This window comes from Lichenostomus cassidix, chromosome 23 (assembly GCF_008360975.1).
Source record: "Lichenostomus cassidix isolate B80296 chromosome 23, HeHo_3.0, whole genome shotgun sequence".
In the NCBI taxonomy this organism is placed as follows: Eukaryota; Metazoa; Chordata; class Aves; order Passeriformes; family Meliphagidae; genus Lichenostomus; species Lichenostomus cassidix.
The window spans coordinates 1491754-1518636 of NC_139503.1; the positions used below are offsets into that span (position 1 = coordinate 1491754).

The following is a 26883-nucleotide window of genomic DNA, read 5'->3' on the forward strand; positions in this document are numbered from 1 at the left end:
GACTGCACGGGACAGGAATTGTTTGCACTTAATTCATTTTACAGGTTTCTACTTCCTGCTATATTTTCTGCTTCAAGGCTGGGAACTCCCTGCCAGGAGCCGGCAAGAAGGTTTTTCTGAAGTCTGTGATTTCCATCTGAGTGACCATAATGTACTTTAATAAGCCAAAAAAGGAGAAGACAACACTTCAGGTCATCGAGCAGCAAAGAGTCTTCTGCCTCCCTTACTTACACAATCACACAATTCCCCCCCCAAAAAACTTTTTCCCTGCCAAATCCAAGCTGATCTCAGGGAGGGAGAAGGCTGTTTGGAAGCCCAGATCGTGCGTTACTGAGTGGGCTCCCACCTCCCACCCACCCCTGGCGTGCAAAATAAAGCGATTTCTGCGCCTGAAGCCCCGGCTGCGAGAGCCCGAGCGACAAATACCTCGTTATCTGGAACGAATCCATCTGGGAGAGCAGGAGGCCCTTCTGCCATGAGAGCGGCGCCCAGGGGTTCCTCAGTGCCCGATGCCCCCTCTGCCTCGCTGGGACACGGGGACAGGGCACCCCCACAGCTGCGGGGTCGCAGGGTGTCCCTTACAGCGGCCCTGGGCAGGGTTTGTGCCCTGCGTGCTGTGACAGAGGGTGTCCCCAGCAGCTCTGGGGTGGTGGGACCCTCTGGGAGGGGTGGGAAGGCACCAGGGGGACCCTCCCAAGCTGCCAGCCCCGCTGCAGGTGAGCTCTCAACGGGGTCGTCCTCCAGAGTCAGCTGCTCCAGGATGGGTGGCACAACCATGATGGCAAAGTCATCTGTATCCCCCAAGGCCACCACCAATGGCACGGGGTCACCTCCGAGGTCCCCAGCACCTGGTGGTGGCACAGTGGCAACAGGCACGTCAGCAAAGGGTGGTGGGGCTTCCAGAAGCTCCTCCACCATCAAGGGCATGGCAGTGGTGGTGGCTCCTGAAGGTTCCTCAGCATCCATGGCAAGATCCCTGGTGGCTGGTGGTGTCCCCTGAGCCCGGGGCTCTGGGAGGGCCACATCTCCTGGTGAAAGAGGGTGGGATGGAGCAGAAAGCTCCCCAAAATCCCATGGGATGGTGGGCCTGGTGATGGGAGATGTGCCAGGGAGATCTTCAGGGGCGGCTGGGCTGGCAGGACATGGCACCTCCCAGCCAGGGGTAAACAGCAGGTCCACATCTGCTGGCTGCAGGATGGCTGCTGGTGTCACCCCATGTGTGACAGTCACCTCCACGGAGCACCCCTCTGTGAGGACAGCCCCTTCCAGAGCCAGGCTCTGGCCCAGGGAAACCATTTCCCACGGGAGGTCCTCAACAGGCACCGGGAATGTTGTCGGAGCCTTGGAGCCTGGCTCTGATGCAGAGCCGGCGTGGAAAGGCAGCAGAGAAGCACAGCAAACATCCCCACTCCCTGACGGATGAGTCCAGCCCTCAGCTCCACTCCCTGACCCCAAATCTGTGGCTTCATCCTCAGAAACCAGCTCTAGGACATCCCAGCTGGCAACCTCAGTCCTTCCAGGCAGAAGGTGATGGGTCCTGAATGGAACCACGCCCTGGACACCAGCCTGGCTGTGCTGCAGGGGTGACCCCAGCTCCTCCATCACTGTGTCCGGAGCCGAGGGCTGCCAAGGGGACACTCGGCCAGGACAGGTCCCCTCGGGAAGCAAGTCTTGGTTATCTTCACCCCACCCCACCGGAGCGCTGGGGTAACCATCTGTCCCCAGTCCAGCAGCTGGATGTGCCCCTGTCCCGGGATGTGGCATGCCACCTGCCACCAACTCTGGCTCCACAAGTGGGTCGGGATCAACCTCTCCCACCAGCACCGGGGAGCACTCCAGGAGGGAGCCCAGCCCTGCCATGGCCACGGGGCTGGGGGAAGCCCCTCCATCTGAGTCTGTCGGGGTGACAGCCAAGGTGTCCCTTTCTGAGAAGGGCTCTGTCAAGGGCTCCAGCGTGCTCAGCACCTGCGAGCTGCAGGTGACATCGAAGTCCTCCAGATCTGACACAACGGCAGAGTCCGAAGCGCTGATGTCCAAGGGGGCTCTGTGCTGACACCCTTCGACCACCAACCCAGCCAGCTTGGCCGAATCTGAGTCCAATCCCTCTGAGTCCATTGGGGACATCTGAACCCCCAGGCAGCTGGGGACAGCCCCATCACCCTTGTCCTCATTCAGGCACTGCTCTTCCAGCTCCAGGAACATCTGCACCGAATCTGTGTCGGACAACTCGGGGCCTGTGGGGCTGGCTGAGCGCTCCAAAACTGGAGCAAAGTCCTCAACCCCACACTGCACCGCCGCGTCCTCCGTGCAGCACGCGCTGCCAGCACCCCCTGGGGACGTGCAGGACAGGGAGGTCCCCGGGCTGGGGGCAGAGCCATCCTCCGGAGCAGCGGATTGTTCCCTTTCTTCAGAAATATCTGCCAAGCAACAGCTCTTCTTCTCCTCTGCTACCAGAACAGCCTTTCCTCTCTCTGACAGCGTCGCCTCCTCCCACTCCTCCATCATCACCCAGCGCTCGTCCTCCTCAAATCTCAGCTCAGACTCCGTTTTCTCCCTGAGATTGGAGGTGATGAGAATATCCAGTCCCGTATCCAGCAGCTCTTCACTAAGGCACGGAGAGAGGTTGACGTTCTCCACTGTAGAGTCCGACTCGGAGGCCTCCAGGGTCTCCTGGTGCCCATCGTTGAAGTTTCCCCTGATGAAGTTCTTCCTGGCTCGTGGCCAGGTGGCACTGGGGAGCCGGCGGGCCCTGGCCAGGTCCCTGACGCGGCTGTCACCGGCGTTCAGCAGGGCCTGGCGCTCGTCCCGGGGACCGCCGTAGCCATCCGCACCAAACTGCTTGGCCGCCAGAGCCTCTGCCGTGCCAGATGACTTGGAGACGTGCTCCAAGGTGAGAGACTCAGACATGGGCTCACCGTGGTCGGGCTGGCCCGGCTGCTCGGCGAGCATGGCACTGGAATCCCGCTTATCCCGCAGGGAAGGGTTAGAGGCGCCCGCCTCCGACACCTCGCTCAGCGAAGCCCCCATCCTCTCCGCGAATTCGGTGAAGTTGGGCGGCATGAAGGACTTCCACGAGCGCCGGTTGACGTTCTCCTTCTTCTCGGGGTTCGGTCGCCTCTTTGGCGGAGCCGGCGCTGGCTTGGAGACATCACTGCTGAGCTTCAGCTGGTCGAAGATGACTCTCTCGTCCAGCTTTTTGGGTTCGGGCGCCCTGGACTCGAAGACGTTGGCGGCTCCCAGAGTGCCGTTGCTGGATATGGTGCTGCCATCCCCCTTGCCCAGGGTGCTCTTGGACACCTGGTTGAGCTTCGATCCCTGATCGATCTGCTCGTTAATTCTCATCGTGTCGTAGATCGATCTCTGGGGCACGTAGCAATCCTCTATGTAGCCATCCTCATCCTCGCCCTTCCCCAGGCAAGTGCGGTTCTGCCGTAAACAGTCTGGCCGGCTCAGTGGTTTGCCCATACTCTCCTCCTTAGGGATGACAGAACCACCCCGGCAACCTCTGGCCCGCCACGGCAGGGAGCATCACACGGCCAGCAGGTCCCAAACCCCCCGGGGCAGCCTCGAATCCCAAAGTGACACTACGGGGACAACAGGGAGGACCGGCAGCACCGCGCCGGCTCAGCAGCCCGACCGGCGGCCCCGAGCAGCGAAACGACAAATCTCATCCCCCCGGCCCCCCCTAAAAAACCCCATCCATCAGCGGATCATCCAAAATCCAGCAGCTTCGGTAAAATATTCCAAGCGGCTCGCGACAGAGACGGCGGAAGAGTTTGAAGCTCTTAAATTATCCCGTCCGTCCTTCTTTACTAACAAAGGCACTGCTTGTCCCGGCCGCTCCCGGCTGGCAGTGGCGAGCGGCTCGGCGCGTTTTCTGCCCAGCTCCGAGCGCCGTGGAAGTCCAGCTGGTCCGAATTAGCCTCTCCCCCCGACTCTCGTGTTTTCATTTGAACTGAGCTTGTCAGCGGATATTCGTACAACTTTAAACACAGGAAGTTCTTCATTCAGGGCAAACTCGGAGGTTTCCTGTCTCAAAAACATGATGGCATTGTCGCTGCCGTCACCTCGCCCGGTGCCACCGGGAGCGGCGGAACCCCCAAAATCCAGCCGGTGGGTGAGCGGCGGTGGCGGCACGGCCGCGGAGTCCGGCGGTGGAGGAAGGCTGCCGGGTCTTCGCTTTTTTTTTTTCGCTTTCTCCCCAGGAAAAAAAAAAATTGGCTATAAAACGCATCCAAAAATGGCAAAGGGACGGAGCGGGATGGAATCCCCTGAGTTGCCTCCGGGAGCCGACGGGGGGGACGGGGAGCAGCCGCGGCTGGAGGCGGCTCGGCTGTTGCCGCTGCTGCTGCTTCTTCTTCCTCCTCCTCCTCCTCCTCCTCCCGCTGCCGCCGCTGCCGGCCCAGCCCGCACTAACTTTCCCGGCGGCCGGTGTCGGGCTGCGGCGGCTCCGCGCCACCGGGCGGCCCGGCCATGGCGGGGCGAGGGGCGGCGGGGCGGGCGCGGGGCCGGTGCCGGTGGCGATGCGGGGCGGAGCGGGGCCGGAGCCGGGTCACACACGCACCCCGGGGCCGCCCTCCCGTTCCCCTTCCCCGCCGCTCTCGCCCCTTTTGTGCGCGGCTCAGCGGCCGGGCCGGGGGCGGGGGGCTCCGCTCCGCATCCTCGGGCAGCCCCCGGCCGGCGCGGCGGGATGCATGGCCGCTGCCTTCCTCCTCCTCCTCCTCCTGCTGCTCCTTCTCGTCCTCCCGCTCCCTGCCGCCGCCGCCCGCTCTCCTTCCCGCCGGCGGAACAAAAGGCCGAGCCGCGCAGGCCGCCGCACGCCCCGGCCCCGCCGCCGCCGCCAGCACCGGCTCCCGCGGAGCTCCAGCCCCGGCGGAGGGCGGGGGGACGCGGGGGCGGGCGGGGGGCGGTGCCGCGGGGCGGGGCGGTACAGCCGGGGCCGCCCCCTCCCCGAGCTCCGCGGTACCTCCCGCACCCCCCCGCAACCACCCCCGAAACGGCCCCGGGGATTGGGGACCGGAGCGCGACCCGGCCGGGCACCGGGGGGTGATGCTCGGTGGCGGAGCGGGGGTGGTCCCCGCCCGCCCCGCCGGGGATGGCCCCTCCTCCGGGGGGAGGCGGCAGCCCCCGACAAAGAGCAGCAACGCCCTGGCTCGGCGGCGGCTCCGGCTCCGGCTCCCCCCGCCACCGGCCCCGCTCCCCCGGCCCTTTGTCCGCCGCTCCCCCAGCCGGCGCTGCCAGCGGGATTGCGACCCCCGCACGCATCGGGGCTCCCTGCTCCTCACACCCGCCCTCGCACAAAGAGCCGAGTTCTTAAATCACCGAAGAAACCCACCCGAAACACCCCCGAAGTACCAATTCTGCCTTCCCCACCGCTCTGCCAAAAAAAGCCACCCGCAACTTGCCACCGTTCCCCTCAACCACCGCAAGCTCTTTTCCTAAAAATCATGATTTTTATAGCCCCGGCTCTAGGGCAGCATCCTGCTCCTCCCATCCTGAGTCCTGTCACCCTCTTTTCCTCCCCCAAAACCCTTGGGTTTAAGAGATGGGGAACGTTGGAAGTGGAGAGGGAGGCAGCCCGGGCGAGTGAATCACCGCTGCGAAGTGATGCTGAGGGAAGTCACAGACTTGGGAGAGAAAACAGGAGGGTTGGGAAGAACAGCCTCCACGCATCTCCAGGCAACAACCCGCCCCACCAGCCACCCGGCCTGCTACTTTGGGATGAATTATGGCATCGGGATAAAAATACAAGGTGTTTCATAGAGAAAAACGTGCTCCAAAAGCACCGAAATCCAGGAGAATGGGACCTCGGTCTGCGCTTTGCTGTGCCACAGCTTCACCAAAAGCCTTCCCACCTGGCTGTGGTGAGCCACAGCCAAGGCAGATGAAATCCTGACTATTTTTGGATGCACTGCCATCCCGAAATCACTGAGGCTTGGCCGAGGTGATGGTATGGCTGTGGTGGGAGCTCATCGTCCACATCCCCAAGCTCTCAGACCCTTCATCCCCACATCCTGGCACAAGCAGCAGCTCCAGCACCGCATTCCCAAAGCTTTGTTTTGCTTTCAGAGAGATGGGAACGGATGTTTTGTAGGAGGGGAGGGTTCAGGGGGAATTGCCCATTTTACGGCCCGAAGTGCCCCTCAGTGGGAGATGTTTGCACGCCGGGAACCCTTAGGAACCCCTTTTTCCCACCATTAAATACAACCCAGGAAACGAGCGGGAGGCGGGGAGGGAGTGGCGATCTGGGAGTGGATTCCAAACAACCCCCAGGGAGCCTCTCTGCCCACCCAGGGCATGTCCCCTCCATGTCCCCCCGAGCCCTGCTGGACAGCCAGCCAGACACTCAGCTCCCCAGCTGCCAACACCGCCAGAGTGTCCCAACGCCTGGATTTGTCCCCTCGGCGGGTGACACCGCCACTCCTGCTCCCTGCTGTTAATCCAGAGCAGCTGAAACAACAAGAGGACGACAGGGCAGTGCCAGAGCTCCGGCAACACCGCCCCGGCTCCCCTGCTACCACCTTGGCCGGGAGCTGGCGGAGCTGGACCGTTAGCGCTCCGGGGCCCCTCCGCCAGGAATCCCAGGCATCCGGGCTGGGGCGAGGAGGCTTTTTTGTTCCACTGCGGAGAAGGAACGATCTCTCCCTCTCTCTCTCTCTCTCGACGTGGAGCTGCCCCGTTTCACAGCCAGAAATTCTTTTCCCATTTCCTCACCGAGTCACGTGCAGGGAGAGAGCTGAGTCTTCCTCCCCCAAAATTTCTAAAAGCATTAGGGAAATATTGGGCAGGGATGGGAGCCAATTGAAAACCTGCTGTGGCTGGCTTGAAGAGCCCAGCCAGAGCTCTTGCAGGTTCCTCAAATTGTGGCTTTCAGTCTCCAAGTGCCACCCCAGCGATGGGGACAGGAGCCAAGCAGTGCTGGGAATTGCAAGGTCAGGGCTTTGCTTGAGCTTTGTGTCGGTGCAAGGGATGGATGAGGAAGGACATCAAGGTCCTTTTGTCCTTTCCTAGTGACCACCAAGACCCAGAATCTGGCTTTTGCTCAGTCCCACAAACACCTCCTGCCACCAACCCAGACCTGGAGCCACACCAGGCTGCATCCTGCAGATCTAACACCCTCAGCTAAATCACACCCAGACATTTTCCAAGACCTTCTCCAGGCAGGAGCATCCCCATCTGTGTCCCGAACCTGCTGGTTTCCAGCTTTCCTCATATGGCCACCAGCTCCAGCACTGGGGACACTTGCTGTCCCCATCACGGGGTGATGTCACCCTGTTTATGGCTGTGCTCCATCCTGCTACCACTGTTTACATGGCACAGCACTATTTGGAAACCAAGGTATTTTTAGCTGTCTTTTAATGCATCTCAGCAGCTGGAAGAGAGGGACCTGGGTTATGTGACGAGCAGGAGAGCTCAGAGGCAGCTTGAGATCTCTGATGGATCTGTCATTTATGAGATCAAGGGACTTTTTTGCCCTCAACGCTTCTTTAAACTTTCATCTTGGTGCCCTCCTGCCCTGGGAGTGCAGGGAGGATGTAGAGCTCCTGTCTTGGCACTGTGAGCTTTGGCCCTACAGGTCTTGCTGGCCATGTCATAAAATCATAGAATATTTTGTGCTGGAAGGACGTTAAAATTCATCTTGTCCCACACCCTGCTATGGGCAGAGACACCTTCCACCTTCCACTAAGGATGGGGCAGCCACAGCTTCTCTGGCCAACCTGTCCCATGTGGGTCACTGTGTCCCCCAAATCTGACCCCACAAGTGTCACCGCCGGGCTGGGACACTGTGCCATGGCCAAGCCAGGCACAGCACACAACCCCAGGTACCTCCAGCCCAACAGAGGCACTCAGGGAGCATTTTCTCCTCCCTCAGACACTGCAATGAAAGCACGAAGCCAAATCAAGCACACCAAATCTCCCTTAGAAACGGCGCTTTAGGTTGCGCTGAGATCTTCAGCGGAGGATTCATGGTTTTTAAAGCCTTTGCTGCGTTTGTCAGAAGGTCAGAGAGAATCCTTTCTTTCCCTCTTGCTCTCCTCCTAACTCATTCCCTTTCCCAGACCTTTGCTGTTGCCTGTCTGATCCAGGCAGGAGCACCAGGGCTTTCCCCACCCTGCTGGGTGCTCCCGTAGCCCTTTGGCTCACAGCTGACTTCAAACCAGCCTCCCATCAGGGCTCTGCCACCACTCCATCCCTCTTCAAAGGCTCCAGCTGCTCGGGATGCAGGGAGCCAGCACATCCTTCAATCAGCCATTTGGAACCCAGAGCCTGGTAATTCGGGACTCTCCTCCGCAGGGCTGTGGGAGGAAACCTCAGCAGGCTCCGTGGGGTTCTGCACCTCCACGGGGAAAGTTTTAGGAAGAGGTTAAAACCCAAACTCCCAGAGGAACCTGCTGCACTTGGCATGCACAGCTGCAGCGAGCAACGTGGGGAAAAAAAAATTTAAATTTATTTTGTTTTCTCCGAGGGTGCAGGAGCTGCACCGCAGCGCTTTCCCTGCAAGGCAGCTAATATAGATGTTGGTATAAATAATTCTTCCGAACGAAGCCTGGAGCCCACGTGTTACAGCAGTGCTCAGCGTTCCCATGGAACCCATCCTGGTGCCCACAGCACCCCAAAACCCCCTGGGATGGCACTGTCACACTAGGGCAGAGCCACATGCCCAGGCCCTCGTGGCCAGGAGGTGCTGAAACGCCCATTTTTGTCCCCCAGCTGCTTGGTTTTCCTGCAAATTCCACTCCAAGGAAGGATGAAGCACCCTGGGCTCTCTGGGCATCCCAGTCCCACCCCACTGCCCACTCCAGGGATGTGGGAACTGCAGGAGCTGCTCCCCAGAGGAAAGGGGAACAGCAGGGATGGGGTGATTAATAAACTGCTCCAAGGCTCTTTAGGAAGTGAGGTAAGTGTGTTATCATCCTGAGAATCCTCTGGATGGGAGACATTCAAACCACTCCTTCGGCAGGAGAATTGGCAATTGTTCTCGAAAGGCTGCAGTGACTAATCCCAGTCCTTCCCTGCTTGCTCCAGACCCAGTGGCCACAGTCCCTCCCTTCCCAATCCTCTTGGATGCTGTGGGTGATGGGAATGTCCCCACGGATCCCCCACTCCATCCTGCCGGGACCAGGCTCCTCTCCCTCCTCTGCTGAGCCCTTGCAGACAAAAAGCTTCCCATCTCCTCCTCCCTCGGATCCTCAGCTCTCCTGGTCTTATGCAAAGCTGGTATTTTTAGCACCTCCTGGAAACACTGGGAAGTGTCATCACCACCAGCTAACGAGCACTCCGGAGAGGGGACATTCCTCCGGCCACCTCCCTCGGCTGGGACCTGGCAGGGTCACCAAGGCATCTGCAAGTGGGTGGCTTTGGAGCACTGACCCACGGCAGCTCCTGAAAGGCACCATTTGATCGCTGCCTGATTGTTTCACGGTCAAGCAAAGAAAAGAAAAGAAAAAGGAGAGAGGAGGAAAAAAAAAAAAAGGAAAAAAAAAAGCCTCGCTGTGATTTGGTCGATCTCAGCAAGTCTTGGCTTAATTCACTCTTGTTCTCGGGATCGGGGAAGTGTCTGTGCCTCTGCTGACACGTCAAGGTCAAAGCCCACCCGTGGCTTGCTGATGAACCAGCACTCCAGCAGCCTTCCCTTTGGAAAGGAGGAGCTCCAGGGGCACCTTTGCTCTCCCCTCAGTGCTAAAATTTATCCCCAAGAAGCGAGGAGGCTGCCGGGGCCACTCGTGGTCACCCAGGTTGGAAATGCCCACCAAAGCCCTGCAGCTTGGGCCACCCTCCCCAGCCAGGCTGGGTGACAGCCCTGTCACCCAGCACAGCCCGTGCTTATCACCCCCCATTTATCACCCCTTCCCCAACGAGGGGAGATGGTGCCTTTAAGGCAGCTTAACAGCTGTCAGAGAGGAGGCATTTCTGCGTGTGCTGCTGATGCTGAAAATACAAGCCAGAGATACTTTAAGTAGGTCTGGAAAGCGTTCAACGAGAAGACACCGTCACGCAGCCTGTCCCCACTCCCAGCCCAGTCCCACCCAGCTGCTCCCAGCCCCACGACTGTCGGGAGCCACACGCATTCCTCCGGGGGCACAGAAGGGTTAAAAATACCCCGGGCCAGGCTGGGGCACAGCAAGTGGCAGAGCGTCCCTTCCCTGCCACATCCCATTCTCAAAACCATCTCCCCTCGCCCACCTGCCGGCCAGGCAGCCCCAGCTATGGGGGTTTGGCTGTTTGATGGGTGTGGAGTGCCCAAAAAAGCCACCCCGGGGGTGTGGGCTGGGTGCTCGGGCATGGCCTGGGTGACCACTTGTCCTGGCTAATGAGCACTTGTGTCCTGCTGCCTCCAGAAATTCAGGCTTTGAGTGTCAATACTTTGTGCCATCAGCACGAGGAGTCACTCCTGCTCTCCAGTTCGGCCCTGAAATCCCAAAATGGGATGCTGCTTTTCCTCTCTGCCCTCCTTAGGGTTGAAATGAGATGATCTTCGAGGTCCCTTCTGACCCAAAGCATCCTCTGGTCCTCTGAGAGGAGAATTTTGATCTCAATCCTTGAGATCAGCTCTGCAGTGGCAGAGTGGAGCTGCCAGTCCCAGAGAGAGAACCCCAAAACCATTTAGGCTGGGAAAGACCCTACAGAGGAAAACCACAAAACGCTCCTCGTGCACCTAGGGAGAGGAGCTCAAGCTGCAAACCTAAATGGGATAAAACTTTTGGGGAGAAACCCAAACTTTGATCCTCCTGCACAATATCCTCGGTGAAACTCAGGATGCTAGGCAGTCACATCCCCATCCCATCCCATCCCATCCCATCCCATCCCATCCCATCCCATCCCTCCCTGAATGGCTCCTGCAGGGGACACTGTGAGGTCACATCACTGGCAGCCCCCTCCCCAAAACCAGCACCCTCAGGCAGTGACACCTGGGAGAAGCCCAGGGACACGAGGCAGCAGGTATGGCACTGGTGGCATTGCTGACAGCGCCGGTGAGTCAGCTCCCTGGTGGAAAGGTTGGGGGAATTACGAGTCATAAATGAAGTGCTGAGAAAAGCTGACATCCCCAGGCAGGAAGAGGGCAATGTGGGCTCCCCAGCCCTGGCTGAGTGCTGCCTTCACCCAGGGAGGACCTGGAGCACTGGAATGGCCACATGAGTAATGCTGGTTTGGGCCTCACTCCTGGGATTTCTTTCCTGATTTTTCTTATTTTATGGAAGCAGACAAAGAGGGTGCTGGAGGCACAACGGCTGCCGACCTGACCTGCTCTAAAACAAAACAGTATTTTTTTGTTCTCTCAGGTCGACCTGACCTGCTCTAAAACAAAATAGTGAGGCTTCAGTTATGGCTGTCTAGGGATTCCCCTTCTCCTCTTCATCACCCAGCATTAAACCCTTATTGGTGTGACACAGCAATGCCAGAGTTCACTGCACTGAGCAACTCCAGTTCCAAAAAACACCAGGAGCCCAAAATCCCATCCCTTCCCTCCCCTGCCTTGACAAAACCATCACCCAGGGAAAGCTGGATGTGGGAGACCCTCCCGCTCCTCCCTCCTCCCCAGGGTGGGGTTTAATTAACTCTGCGAGGCGAAATCCTGGATAAACAGTGTGGCTGTGCCAGCTGTGGCAGGTCCTGGCTCGTCACATTCCTGCACCGTGCCCCAGCGCCACCGAGCTCAGCTGTGGGGACAGCAGGAGCCACCGGCGGGGACAGCAGGAGCCACCGGCGGGGACAGCAAGCCCATGGCCATCCCCAGGTGTCCCCTCTGCCAGCCAGGGTGACAGGGACCGTTTGGGTATGTCGAGATTGATGCTTTCTGCTTGGGTTTCATTTTGGGGGAAGTGTTCCAGATTGGTGCAGAAATCCCTTCTGGCTGTTGAGCACAGCTCGGGAGGAATGCAGGGTTGATTTTGCTCTCGTCTTCCTCATGGGCACCCAGCAAAGGAAACCACCCTGGTGTGATTCAGCTGAGATTCCTCGCTGGCATGGCTGCCCAGAGAAGCTGTGGCTGCCCTTGGACCCCTGGAAGTCTCCAAGGCCAGATTGGACAGGGTTTGGAGCAACCTGGGATAGCAGAAAGTGTCCCTGTGCCTTCCTACCTAAACCATTCCATGATTCCATGGCTGGGGAGACACCAGAATCCTTCACTCCTGAGCACAGCTCTGCAGTGAGCCCAAAAATCCCTGCCAGCACCTTTCACCCAGGACTGCTGTGCTCTGCCTCGTAGGTGAAATGTGGCAACACCAAGAGTTTGACCAAAAACAACGCCGTGGATCAAAGAGGATCCCAGCTGAGAATTCCCAACGCCGAGCACCAGCCACGCTGTGAAACCCGAGTTCAAAATCCGCTGCGTGAAAGATAAACAAAAGCCAGGCTTCAGCTTGCTTAGCCAGGAGGCCAAGCTACCCCAGCACAGATGTCTCCCCGAAAACACCCAAGAATTTGATTCCATCAGCTCAGTGGCCCAGGCTGATGGGTGCTCCTTGGCCAGACAGGACAAACCCACGCCTGGGGCTTTCTGGCACCAGTGCTCCAAACCAGCAAATCTCACCTCTGCTGCTTCAGCGTGTGAAGGATGATGAGCCACTGAGCAGCACAAGCTCTACCCCATTAGTTTCACAATTTTGGGGTTCCAACTCAGGGTCTTCCAGCTCAGAGCTTGCTGATGCTGGAGAACAAGAAATGGAGACACCTCCATGTGAGTGACCTCCCTGTCTCATCTGTACCTGGGCAGGAATCATTTCCCTGGGGAATTCTGCTGTTTGCCAAACGGAATCCACAGAGCTGTTATGTTTAGTAACATCTCAAGTGTAGCTCATTTGATTCCAGTCATTAAAATTTAATATTAGCGTACGCTTTGAGAAACTTGAGCTGACAGCAGAGACAGTGGAGGGGGAAGAACTGCCCCAGCCTGGAAACTCCTACGAGCAGTTCTTGCTGGTCCCTCGTGCTGAAGAGCCCAACTTGGCCATGTGAAGCTCAGCAAGAAGATTCTCTCCCAGTTTTTAGCTCCTTTTTACACAAAAAAGAGGCTCCTCAGAGAGGCAGCAACAGAATAAGAGCCACTTGGGTTAAACTCCTGCTGAAGATCAGGAGTTAAAGATGAGGTTCCTCTGCTCTGACAGCTTAACATGAGCTAAATCCATGTTATTTCTTCTGTGGCACAGCTGGATCCGAAGCGATCCATCGGGATGTCCATATAAGCACAGACTCCAAACCACAGAAATGCCTTTCAGCTGCACTTGATCTCACCAGAAAACTCAGGGCTGAATTCGATGACCCCTCAAAGTCTCCTCCAGATGGGTTTCTTATCATTCTGCTACAACCAACCAGTCCCTGCCTGGTTTTCCTGCACCCCCTGAGCTCCAGGTCCAGCCTGGATCATTTTCCTGGCTCCTGATGGGCTCAGCCCCGGGGTGGACCCATCCCCAAAATCACATCTGAAATCCCTCCTGCAAACAAAGCATGATCTGACAGCTGCTTCCCAGCCTCCCACCCCGGAGGAAGCTGGCCAGGAGGAAAACTTACAGCAGGAGAAGGCTCATCCATCCCAAAGCCAGGATTAGTCCCTCTGTGACCTGGGAAAGGGGCTGGGGGGGGAGAGAGGAAATGCACGGATGGCAGTTTTCCAAAAGTTAAAGAGGTTGTGGCCTTCTGGGGCAAGTTTGAGGGAAAAGAAAAATACATGGGAGGCTTCAAGCATAAGCTGCTTCCAAAGTCATCCGTTCCCAGCCTCCACCAGAGCCTTCAATGCATCTTTTTTATTAAAATCTGGACACAATGGGTCCAGAAGTGCCCACCTTTGTCAGGGCTCCCTTGGCAACTTGCCTGGCACCCTGGGGCCGTGCCTAATTTGCATCTCATTTACACAGATGTTCATTAAAATTAATGCCTTAGGACATAATATCTGCCTGCATTTGAGCCTTCTGGACGGACAGAGCGCGACCGCTCCTGGAGAGCCCCTGTCACCCCATGCCTCACCCCATCCCTCATCCCAGAGCCCTGCCAGCACGAGGAGCTCCTCTGGTCCACCCAGACACTCCAGGCACGCCTGTGGTTTGCAATCCAAGCAGGGCAAGAGTTGTGATATTGTCTTAGAGAGAGAATTTATTGGGAAATCAAAGCCTGGCGCAAGCAGGAGAATCCCCTCGAGCACAAGCCAGGCTTTTCCATAACTCTCCCTCCAGGCCTTCCACGTGCTGATCAGGATCTGGGATTGTGTTTCCCTCAGAGAGGACCATAAGGTGAAGCTTTGCCAAGATCAGCTCTGCAACGTTTAGGATTTGTGCAAAAATCCCCATTCCTGGGATGAACTGTGCATGGGAATAATGGAGGAATGGAGGGAAGGAGGAATAGAGGGAAGGAGGAATGAAGGAATGGAGGAATGTAGGAAAGGAGGAATGAAGGAATGGAGGAATGGAGAAATGGAGGAATGAAGGAAAGGAGGAAAGGAGGAATGGAGGGAAGGAGGAAAGGATGAATGAGAGAATGGAGGAAAGGAGGAATGAAGGAATGGAGGAAAAGAGGAATGAAGGAATGGAGGAATGGAGGAATGGAAGAATGAAGGAATGCTGCTGCAACCACGATTGCTCCATCCACCCCTCATGCTTCTCCCCCACCTCATTCCCATTACACAGCAAAACCTTCCCACCACAGCTGCAACTTTCACTTTCCCACCCACAGAGGCTCCAACTACACCTCTGGTCACCTCGGTGGCTAATGAATGACTCCTGCTGAGGACACCTCAGACCCCCAAACCCCTCTGGCTCAGGTCACCCATGCCTTAAAGGGTCATCCTCAATTCCCTGAGCTGTGCAAACCCCACAGAGGGTTAAGCTGCTCCTGCCCAGTGTGGGTCTTGTCATCGTTCCTAATGAGAGCTGCTCAGCCAGGAATAATCCCTTGTTCTGCAGGGAAGGTTCACTGATTTTTGAGGCCTGAAAACTCCTTTTTGGACCTATTTGTTCCAAGTGCTGAATTTAGTGCTGAATTTAAATCCTCCCCATCAGCTCAAAGCAAACTGCCCAACATAAGCAACACCATCAGGTGAGGTTGAGTTTGTCCCATAAATACACTTCCAGCTGGTTTTTTTTCTTTTGGATAGGCAACCCCTAACCTGGAAACACCTTGTCCTGCTGAAGGTTCCACCAAGCCGTTCAAGTGGTGGAACGGGATCAATTAGCCATGAGATGAAAAGTAAATGGCTGTAAAGCTGCCTCTCCCTCCCACCCCCCCATTAACACCAGGAAACTAACAGCCAGATGTAAATCAGCCCAATCATCAACTCCTGAGCACATCAGGAATAGAAGTTTCACAGCAAGAGAGTTTCTAAGCCGTATTAATATAATTAATGTAGTGTAACAGCACGACCCAACATCATGATGCTGTATAGAAATATATCAAACACACTCCAGCTCTTCCCTCTCTCAGGGCTTCATGCAAGGCTTGATGGTCTCCACCAGCTCCTTGCTGGAAATGTGAACAGCCCACATAAAACTTCACCTTGGTTTTATTCCCTGGGTGTGCTCCTCGTCTCACAGTTTATCTGTGGCTTTTTTTGTACCCAAGGATCCCAAAATGGATGTAAAATGTGACCCAGATGGAGGGAACAACAAGCAGGAATGGTGGGCCAGGCAGAGGATGATCTGATCTGGATTAGACTCCCAAATGATGCAAATTCACAGCTCAGGTGGACTCAAACCCCTCCCTTCCTCCCCAAAATCTAAATGCCACCCACCTCCACCAGCCCACGAGGCGCTGGCAAGCCAACACCACACATCACCAGGAGAACAGGGATTTTCCTGCCAATCCCAGAACCTTTCTGCACCTTTCCACCGCAGACTATCAACTCCACCAGCAGGATTTTACACCCTCCAGAGCAAGGACATTCCAGTGCAAAACCATTCCCATCACAGCAACGAACGACGACGACGCAAAAAACCCACAACACCTCCAAAAGCCAAACAACCACTTAAAAAAAACCCCAAAACAAGAACATTATGGAATCAAACTTACCTTGAAGTCTGCCAGCTGCTGGTTAATGGTTTCCACCTCTGTCCCCACCACCCACTGCAGGGCTTCGTTCTCCTCGGCCGCCGTGGTCATGTGGCTCAGCTCCTTCAGGCGGCTGTAGAAGTCCTCCACACGGGACAAGGTGGTCTCCACCTGCTCCTGCCGGCTCCTCCCTCTCTCTGTCAGCTTGCTGCACTGCTTGCTCAGCGTCTCCAGCTCCCTCTTCAGCCCCAGCAGGTCGGGGCTGCCTTCATCCTCCAGCATCTTCTTGCACTCGCTCTCGGAGGACTCGATTTCGGATCTCAGCCGCTGGAGTTTCCCCAGGAAGGCACGGACATCCTCAGCCTGGGACTGGAGGCTGTCAGAGTCCCTCCCAATGGGGCCCATGCTGTCCAGCTCATCATCCAGATCTGCCAGCTGGGAGAACATCTCTCTGACCCTGCTGTTGAACTGCCCGATCCCTTCCAGCTTGTTTTCCATGAGAGCACAGCAGTCGTTCACTTTCTGCTTCACGGCCTTGAAGTCCTGCTGAGCCACCTCGGCTTGGCCCAGGAGCTGGGAGCAGTCAGATCCATCTGGAGCATCTTCTACCAGGCCCTGAGTGAGGTTTTTCAGATAATCCACCTGTGGCTCCAGAGCCTGCAGCACCTCCTGCTGTGCCCTGAGCTTCTCCAAATTCTTGTTGCTGCAGGCTTGCGGCCCCAGGGCATCGTAGATCTCCAGCTGGTGCTTTGCCCCTTCCAGCTTCTTCTCGATGTTCTTGAAGCTCTCCTGGAACTCCTTGAGCCTCTGGGACATTTCCTCAATGGAGCCAGTCTTGGTTTGCAGCTCTTCTGTGATGGCATCCATCTTCTGGTTGATGGTGGCTTTCTCATCCCGGATGTCATCCTCGTCCGTCTGGGAAGCGTCGATCAGGATGTCAGCAGCACTGTTGAGCATCTCCAGCAGGGATCTGCGCTTCTCCACGTCACTCAGCATGGCCTTCGACCTCAGAAGAGTGGCCTCGAGCTGCACTGGGTCCAGAGTCACCTCCAGCTCTGCCATCTTCGCCTTGCAGTCCTCCACCCAGGGCAGGAGATCCTCCGCGTGCCGCTGGTACTTCTGAGCTTTCTGCAGGCAGTCCTTGAGCTTGGAGTGCCTGTCGGCAGCCTGCCTGCTGAGCTCCTCCCAGTGTGTCTTCAGGCTGACCAGCTGGTTTTGCAGAGTGGTCTTCTCCTCACCAGGCTGGACCGAAAGGAGCAAAGACTCTCCCTCGGCCACAATCATCTCGTAGGAACCGCTGTGTTGGTTGAGGCTCTTCTGGAACTCTTCCTGCTCCTGGATCTGGCTCTGCAGCCTCTCCAGTTTGGCAGAGATGGGTTGGCTCTGGGCTTGCTGGCATCTTCTGTCATCCAGCCAGGTCCTGAGTTCATCAAACATGTGCTGGAACTGCTGGGAACTCGCGAGCGCAGTCTGCAGTCGGTTCATCCGGTCGGCTGCGGCGGGAACGAGATTAGGAGGCGACAATTAAGCCGAAATCAAATAAGCGAGGTGCAATTATTTAAAATCATCTCTAGATGCACCAACTGTGTTTTGATTAACAGGAAGGAGCTTTCCATTGCATCACCGGCCCTTTTTTGCTCACTGATTCATAAATTTTTTAAGTAGTAAAGAGGCAGTGATGATGCAGAAAGCAGAAGATGGATCCCAAGATCAGAGGGTGGCCACTGGGGCTTCTCCATGCCCCAGTCTGAATTTAGGAACTTGGTTTATTTTCCAAAAACATGCCACCCTGAATCACATCAGTGGGGCTAAACACCTCTGCTCCCTCTCCAGGCTGAGGTGGTACTGGGGTTGGAACTCTCCTGTGTTTGGTCCCACATAAAACACCCATGAAGAACCCTAAAAAATGATAAATTATGCTTCCCCTGTTATCTTCCTAAACCCAGTGATGGCAGAGCCCTTTGCAAAGAGCAGAGGTGGAGCTTGACATCCCAAAATCCCTTAAACAACTTCTCCTCTATCTCACCTGCCAGATCTTCCAGGCCTTTGAGGGGAAGTGCCACCGTCTCCAGCCGTTTCCTCAACTCATCTTTGAGGTACTGCTCCCCGATCAGGACAGAGAGGTCATCACAGAGGGTCTGAGCCTCCGAGATCTCCTCCTCCAGCTGCTCCAGGTCCGAGCGGATCTCACTGGTCTCCTCCAGCTGCTGTTTGACAGCATCAGGCTGGGTGCTGATGGCAGACTGGCTGCTCAGGCGCTGCCCAACTGCCTTCACCTTCTCAGAGAGGCCCTGGAGAAGCTCCTGGTACTGAGTGCTCTTCACTATGGCCTGGTCAATCTGGCTGGAGCGCGAGTTGAGGCGCTCAGTGAGCTCAGACCATTTCTGGTTGACCCCTTGGAGCTCATCCTGCACCTGGCTGGTGGATGGAGAAACATCTCCAGGCCCAGTCAGGATGCTCTGAGCCGCCTGGTTGAGCTGCTCGTGCTGCTGTCGGCGAGCTTCGAATTCCTTCAGCATAAACTGGAACAGAAATAACATAAAAATGTTTGCATAAAGCTGACAGCTCCGAGTACACACAGTCAAAACAAACCAGACCTCCAGGGGCTTTATCCAGCCCATGGAATCAGCAGGAACAGGCCCTGGGGTGGGACAGCAGTTGGGCTGGGAAGACCAGGATTTACTGTGACCTTGGAAATTGAAAAGCTGGGAGGGGTCTGTGACTCCAGGACTTTGCACTCTCTATTATTTGTCTTGTAAAGCAGCATAAAGCACTTGGATGAGATGAAAATCTAATTATCTTCACTGGGGCTTTTCCTGCTCCATGATGTGGCTGGTCAGAGCCATGTTAGGATTTTGGCAGGAGGAATGGAAGGGCCAGGCTGGCAGGCAGAGGGGCAACATTAGCCAGCCCTGCAGAGCATCAGCACCAGCCTTGTTGAAAGCCATTCCACTCCCCAAGAGGGGCTGAGTGATTCACTGCTGAGTCAATCCAGCGTGGGGAGGGAGCTGAGCACTGCACCCTTTTCGGGTTACTCACTCTGGTTTGGGCTCAGCGGGGTTTGGAGGGCTTGCAAGAGGAGCCGTGAGGTCTCTGAACACCGAGTGCTCACAAGATGAGCAATCCCAAGCATGAGACACTCATCCATCCCCAACCCACCACGAAACACAAACCCCTCTCACCTGCACCTGCTGCTTCTGAGCATTCAGCATGTTGGGGTCGATGGAGAGAGGGCCCAGCACGCTCATCATCAGCTCCTTCTCCATCAGCCATGGCCTCAGCTGGGCTTCAGCTGCCTGGAATGTGGCCAGCTGGGTCGCTGACTCCTCCAGCTTCTGCTGTCGTTCAGCCGTGGCCTGGCTGGCTCTCTCCCACCTGCAATCTGAAGCACCACCTCTGTTGGCTGATTGACCTCCTGACCAGCTCATCACCGAGGTTATTTTCCCCTCCTCGTGGTTTTGCCAACGGGAAATCTCTGTTTTCCACTAAAACCAGCACGGCTCTACTCAATCCCCATCATTTGGCTTATTAGAAGCCAAATCTGGTGGCTATGTGGGCTGGAAGCTCCTAGGAAAAACCCTCCCAAGCAGGATTTCTGTGCTCTAAGCACTGCTGCCATGAGCTGGGCTGACCTTGGCTGGGCCATCTCACATCCCTGGCCCAAAAAATGAGGATATTCTCATATTTGCCCATCCTCACAGAGCCCACTCAGATCTGGACAGAGAACTCCATCAACACATTCCTGCTGTTTCAAAGAACAGAATCTCTGCACTTCTTTTTGAACACACAGCCTTGTTTAGTCAACACTTAATTACCTAGGATAGCCTCACTAATGACTGGAATTTTATATCAAGCAGTGAAGCTTTTAATCAAAATAATCAACCCGTGCCGCTAACACATTTTTCCCCCCTTATTTTCTTTTTTTTTAAGGAGCAATTTAAGGAGGTGAGTCTTTAAAACCCACATCCATCACAGGGATTTCATTAATCACGACAGTGCTCATCTCAGGAACACCTTCCACACCAGACAGCTCAGAGATAGGTCTGCTATTTACTGAATATTAATTAGAAGTGACTCTGCTCTGGCGTGACTTTGGGATCGCCCCACTCTCCCCAGCCACGTCTAACGTGATGTTTGCAGACAGAAGCCTCACTAAGTGCTTCAGGCACTCACTCAGGTCTTCCTGCATCTTCTTCCAGTTCGCTGCTTCTGGGGAATCTGGATATTTCTCCAGCAAGCCAGAAAGTGCTTCCTTTACCTTCTGGATCTTCCCAGAATTCTGTTCCAATTCAGCCAGAAATGCCTGGAAAAGAATGATTTGAACTTCCTCAGGTATAGGGCAAAAGAATCAGCAAGTAGGAACGAAGCAGCAGCTACAAGCTGGATGGAGTTGGACAATTTCTGCTCTTTGCTCTTTAATTAAACCAATTTGTTGGAAATACTGTGAGCTGACTTGGCTGCAAGAACAGGGAAAAGCTGGGAATTGCTTTCCAGGAGAATTTGGAGTCACCCAGCAACAAGGGCTCCAAATAATCTATTTATCCCTCAGCCCAGCAGCAACAGGTCTAAAAGCAAAGGGGAACTTTGGGCTGCTGCTCCATGGATCTGCCTGGAATTCCAGATCTGGGAATGCCAGTCTTTAACCCCAGGCAGATCCTCACTGGTTAATCCTTCTGGTTCTGCTGCAACAAACCACAACTCCCAGATCCTTTGGGAGATGGACCGCAGGGGGATGGAACCAGATGATCTTTAAAAGCCATTTTGCCATCCTTAGATCCCAGAAAGTCGGGAGGAGAACTCACCTTGTTGTGCTCAGCCTGAGCTCTCATCGTCTCCGTCTTGGTGGGCGAGGAGGAGGCGTCCAGCTCTGACAACGTCCTTTCCTTTGATTCCAACCACCTGAGCATGGCACTGGCCTCCTGCTGCACCTCCTGCATCCTGTCCAGCATGGCTGAGAGCTGCTGCTGGCGCTCCTGCAGAGCTGTGCCCAGCGCCTGGTGCCGCCGGCTCACGTCTGCCACGTCGCACTGGATCTCCGTCAGATCTGCACCCAAAAACCAGCCTGGGGTCAGGACACTGCCTGTGCTCTCCATCTCAGATTATTGATGCCTTAAGGGTTTTTGGCTTCTGTTTTTCATGTATGTGTAGTTTTACATGAGCATGTAAAGTGCTAAAAACCTCCCAGCATTTTAGACAAAACAATTCCTCTCAGTTGGAAAATCCAAGGATACCTCCCTGCCTCAGAGCCCCAAAATATGGAAACACAGTGAATTGTGGGGAGCAAGCTTGGGGTGGTTGACATCATCACCTGAAGGTGTAATTGGAGAATTTAGGCCCAAAACATTAATGGACAGAACTTATAAAATATGAAGAACTTGTGGCTCGTTGTCCATTTTGGGTGTAGCATCTCAAGCAGGCTCTGTCTGCCCTGAATGCACCTGAAAACCTTCAATAAATTAATCTGCTTTTCATTCTCCTGGCTTTGCCTGGCCCCTGTTTCAGGTAAGCCCTGTTTCAGGCATCACTATCAGGTTCTAAGCCAGCCCCAGGCAGCCACAGACAGCTGAGATGAGGAGCAAGAGGTCACACTCTGTCCACACTGCATCATCCTCACCTCTCCTGCCACAGGGGATTTCCCACTTGTCCCCCTGTGCACATTGACAGTTTGCAAACAAAGAAAATGCCTCGGTGTTTGTGAGCCTGATGCAAGCTGAGCCCCCCTTTTGATAAAGCCACTGCCAATGCAAGGTTAAATAATTTGCCACTGAGATATAAAGCCATTTTTATGCACCTATTATCTCGCTGAACCGGCGAACTAACAGCAGATAACAGGGCAATAATTAAAATTGCTCTTCAAACTGGAGGGTTGGATGCCGTTATAATCCCGCAGAACCAATAAATTTAATTGCATGCCTTAAAATGATCTCCCATTTATCAGCCCCTGACGCCACCTGACGAGGTGTCAGGGTGCTGTCACTCCCCAAGGCTGTCCCTCTCTGTCCTTCAGCCTGACCTCCACCTTCCATCTGAGAATTCCCAAGGCGTTTCCAAGCTGATTTCCCTTCCACCAGGATGCTGGTGGTGCCACGTTGAGGTTTGTGCTCCCAGGGAATGGAAATGCAGGGGTTAAAAAGGGGAGTGGGCTCACCTTTGCAGGTGTGGTATCCATTCACGCTGCCTCCTGAGCCTGCTGGGGTGGGCAGAGTGGCACCTGGGCACAGGGGACAGGGACAAGGGACAGGAGGGACAAGACAGAAGCGTCAGGAATGCAGACAGCAAGTGATGAAAAGCCCCTCCATGACAAGGACAATGGAGTGGTGTCCCCATGTGCCACCTGCCCAGCACTGGGTGTTAATTCCGTTTGGAGTCTCTTTATCTCTCCTCCTCCTGCTCTCCTCACTTTCCTGGAGCTGGGAAAGCTCTCCCAGCATCCCAACATCACCCGTGGTTAAATAAATAATGCATGGGCTGCAATTCTGGGGACCACTGGTCACTTCTCCATGCCTGGGAAGTTGCTACCCTGAGCACGATTTTGTGAGTTATACCCAATAAAACTGCTAAAAGCCTTCCCTGAAGGGATTAACTCCCCCATATCCTCTTTTTTTCATGGGATGGAACTGTTCCAACACACCCTGTGGACTCTCTTTGCCCTGAGGTTCCATGCAGGATGCATCACTGTCCCTTCCCTGAACACCTGATGTCCCAACCAAAGGGAGATCCACACTTTCAGCCTTTTCTAAATATTTTAAAGCTTTCAAGGACATGAAGGGCTGCACCTTTGGTCACCCACAGGCCTCTCCTCACTTCTCCTGATGCTTTCCCAAAGAACTGCTCATTAATTTAATCCCAACAAACACATCCAGACCGTAAATTCCCATCAATTCCCACCAGCAGTGAGAAGCCAGAGAGCTGCTCTCACAAAGCTGGAAGACATCTCCGAGCTGCTCTCCAAACAGACCAGACATAATCTCATTGCTTCGCAGACTTGAAGCCAAAAAGGAGAACCAATAAATCCCATCTGACTCTCGCAGCCCCTAAATGTCATCCAGATATGAAACCCAAAGTGCTGATTAAAACACTGCAGGCCCTCAGGAGGGTGAGGAACATCACCAGGAGAAAGCAGGAGCCACCTCCACGAGCTCCCAAGCTCCATCAGAGCCAGAGCAAACACAGGGTAGCTCGTTAGGCTACAACTAATTAAGCCAAATTAGGCTGATGTATTAATGCAATGAGCACTTTGACCACTGGGTTGAGCCCCACGATACTCAGATCACCACAACCCCTCTGAATTTGGTTAAAAGAGGGAAATAACCCTATTTCTCCCTTTTTCATTTTTTCAGGGGAGTTGGCCACAACTGACCTGCCTTGGGCGCCGTGCTGGGGGCTGTGATCTCCACGATCAGGTTCTCCAGGAGGGTCCCTCTGCGGCCAATCTCCTCCACCTGAGCCCCTTTCCCCTTCCATTCCTCCAGGAGATCCTGCTCCAGAGCAAAGGGTTGGGATCAGAGGTCATGCTTGCCCTTCCCTCGTCACCTGTCCCCTCTGATGTGACACGGTGACACCAGGACACAGCAGGCAGGGAAGCACTCAGGGAAAAACTCAGGGCTGCACGGGGGGAAGTGGGTGGGAAGCAGCTATTTTAGTCAGGGGGGAATCAAACAGGGAAAAGCTCTTCCCAACTAATGGGTCTGTTGAAGGAAACCTTCTCCCTCCCACCACCCCGGGGACATCCCTCCTCCCCCTCCCTGCAGAGCCCAGCCTGGCTGAGCCCAATCCTGAGGATGCTGGGGGGTTGGAGGGCTGTGGGTGAGTCAGCAGAGCTGCTCTGCCTCTGAGTCAAACCCTTTTATCACATTTATCCCGATTTATCCCAGCCCTGAGCTGGGGTGCGGCGGGGGTTCGGGTGACAGGAGGCCAACTTCACATCCACCACAGGAAACACTTGGAAAAATGAGTGTGTTTGGGTCTCCCACTCCCAAATCCCACCCGGAGCAGGCAGGGGGAGTGCCAGGAAACCAGGCAGTGCCCAAGGAAATCCTCACACTGCTCCCTTCTCGATGCACGCTGAGAATCCCCGAGGCCATAAACCACCTCTGCTTCCTGGGATTTATTCCACATCCCAGCATTTCCACGCTTTCCCAGCCTGATTCCAGCTCCTTCTGCCCACCTGGACCTGCTGCCTGCGCTGCTGCAGCTCCTGGGTGCCCAGGGAGGTCTCAGCAGATGGAATTTTGCCCTCAGTCTCCCTCAGCCACTTCCTCACGGCGCCAACCAGATTCCGAAACTCGTCCAGTTGCTCCTGGCAGGATGATGCATCCTTTTCTCTGGGAGTGAAAAGGTTTCACAGAGTCAGAGCTCGTGCTCTGCCTGGCAATTACCCCCCTTCCTGAACGTGGCACAGTTGTGTCTCCAGGAGGCCCTTTTTTTAATTGTTACTAGTAGTAGATGCTGCCTGGGAACCAGCCAAAATGAGGTGCACCCAGTGCCAGCCCCTCACTGCTGCTGAGCCCCCAAAATCGTGGCTGGTGGCACTTTTGGGCACCCCAGGGGTGGCAAACAGCCGTGGGATCAACACTGCCAAGCTGCTCAGGGCTCTTTGTCCTGGGAGAAGCAAAGCTTTTGGGAAGACAGAGCTCATTCATGCCGTGTCCCCCCAGGCAGCTGCACCCTGGGGGAGCCCAGGCTGTGCCTTCCCCCCTCCCTGGCCACAGCTCCATCCTTCCAGCCCCTCCTGGAGGATGGCAGTCACAGGCCCCTCTGGCTCAGCCTGCACAGAGCTGAATTATTGAAGATTATTTTGAGTTTCATCTGCTTTTCCCCACTGCAATTCCCTGCATTCCGCAGGGATTTTGGAGACACAGCCAGAGAGGTGTGAACCCTGGGCATGCTGCTGCTCTGACCCTGCTGGAGCTCCCTTGTATCCCAATTTCAGGTGTCACTGAGCTCCTCTGACCCTGCTGGAGCTCCTTTTATCCAAATTCAGGTGTCACCAAGCTCCCAATCCTCCCCAGCACCCATCAGGATGCTCTGGGATGGAGCTTCAGCCCACACTCCGGGAGCTGGGAAACGCAGAACGCCGGCTCCTGCAGCACCAGGAATTTTTCACAACGCCCCCAGCCAAGGCTTTTTTTAAAGTGTCAGCTGGAGCAGAGCTGCCTCAGGATCCTGGCGTGGGAGGAGGGCGGCAGGAAGAGCTGGCTCATGTCCTCCCTCCTTGGAAAGGAGATCACCAGAAGGTTTGCTTGTTGTCACCCTGAGCTCCCCTCCCTGGCACTCACCTGTCTTTTGCCACCTTTTGTAGCTGCAGGAAATCCTTCTTCAGGCTCTGCAGCTTCTCCTGCTGCTGGAAGGCGCTGGGGGTGAAGCCACAGGAGCTCAGCTCCTCAGCCAGGTGCTCCAGGGTGGCCAAATCCTCCTGGTGCTGCTTCATCTCCGAGTTCAGCTCCTGCCCAGAGCAAAGGGAGATGCTGACCACGTTCCCAACCAACAGAGGGGACAAACTGGACAGTCTGATGGCCTGGAGAGACCCTCAGTGGGCAGTGCCATGCATGGCACCAGTTGCTGGGCACAGCTCAGTCCCACCTGCTCTTTCAGCTCAGCAGCTGCAGGGGAAAATCCCACTGTCCCCAGGGCTGGTGACTGGGATGGGATGGGATGGGATGGGATAATGGGATGGGATGGGATGGGATGGGATGGGATGGGATGGGATGGGATGGCATGCCCTAGACCAAACCAAATCAACCCCTCCCACAGCACAAGGATTTGGTTTTAGGGCATCTTCAGCATTTCTGGGGCTGTGGATGAACCAATCCCTGCAGCAGAACTTGTGGGAAGCCAGAGGAGGAATCCTGCACAGCCACCATGACTATGGGAGTGTTCAGGGCAACACAGAGCAACCTGGTCTAGCAGGAAGTGTCCCAGCTCCTGAGAGGGGGCTTGGAATGAGATGATCTTTAAGGTCCCTTCCATGATTTTCTGGCTCCAAGACCTCCAAGGTCTCTGTCCACTGCCCTCACCACCAGCACGTGGATGTTTTACTGCATTAACCCCATGGAGTTAGTTATTAAGACATGGAGTCTTTAATTGGTGAAATCCTGCTCCATTTGATCTGGATCCTAAAAGCCTGGCCACAGATCCCATCCAAAAACCAGCCTGGCACCCAAGAAATCCTTCTCCACAGCTGCAAACAGCCCGATCCACTCCAGCCTCCCCATCCTGCCAGCCTGAATCCCACCCCAAAAACCCAGCACAGGCAGAACCTCCTCCCCCAGCACCTCACCTGGATGTGCTGGGAGAAGTGGGCAATGTCCCTGTCCGGCTGATTGCCAGAAGCCAACATCCTGCTCCTGCTCTCCGTGAACTGCTGCAGCTTCTCCGAGAGCTGCTCGTACTGCTCCACCGTGGGCAGGAGGCCCTTGAGGGCATCTTCCCTCTCCTGCTGCTGCTGGCACAGCCTCCCGAAGTGCTCTGTCACCTGGGCCAGCTTGTCCTGCAGGGCAGAGGCCGTGGGGCTGTCGGCAGCCTCTGTGAATTTTGTCACCATCTCCCGGGTGGCTTCCAGGCAGCTCCTCTGGCGGGCGATGTCCTGCTTCAGCTTCTGGGGGGAGCACAGGGAGGGAGAGGAGGTGGTTTAAATTGGGTATTTTAAGAAGGTTCTGGAGCAAAACTAACTGGGCTTCCCTTGGGAGAAGCAGCAGGTGTGTTGAGACAGCCAGAGTTGGGAAAAAGTGGTTTTATATCCCAGTTTTTCTTTCCTTGCTGACCCACCCAACATGCCCTGTGGCTGAAATCTTGTTAGCAAAGAAAAAAGGAGATTTTCAACAAGTCTGTGACCTGGCACAGAGATGCTGGAGCTGCCCCATCCTTGGATTTGTCCAAGGGCAGGTTGTACAGGGCCCTGAGCACCCT

General features: G+C 55.6%; 1 protein-coding gene across 36 annotated transcripts in view; it reads right to left on the reverse strand.

The window, feature by feature from the left end:
- Positions 1 to 26883, reverse strand: part of MACF1 (microtubule actin crosslinking factor 1) — a 134720-nt gene that overhangs the window by 34914 nt on the left and 72923 nt on the right. For 34 of the 36 annotated variants that reach the window (XM_085081259.1, XM_085081260.1, XM_085081256.1 and 31 more), the window contains 10 exons: positions 26255 to 26572; positions 25254 to 25420; positions 24143 to 24299; positions 23336 to 23453; positions 22124 to 22186; positions 20778 to 21019; positions 20149 to 20278; positions 19158 to 19357; positions 18002 to 18497; positions 15997 to 17468 (listed from right to left, as the gene is read on the reverse strand). In XM_085081259.1, the coding sequence (XP_084937385.1) occupies positions 15997 to 17468; positions 18002 to 18497; positions 19158 to 19357; positions 20149 to 20278; positions 20778 to 21019; positions 22124 to 22186; positions 23336 to 23453; positions 24143 to 24299; positions 25254 to 25420; positions 26255 to 26572 (3363 nt within the window). The remainder of the gene's footprint in view (positions 1 to 15996; positions 17469 to 18001; positions 18498 to 19157; positions 19358 to 20148; positions 20279 to 20777; positions 21020 to 22123; positions 22187 to 23335; positions 23454 to 24142; positions 24300 to 25253; positions 25421 to 26254; positions 26573 to 26883) is intronic. The other 2 variants (XM_085081255.1, XM_085081235.1) reach the window with 1 other exon arrangement.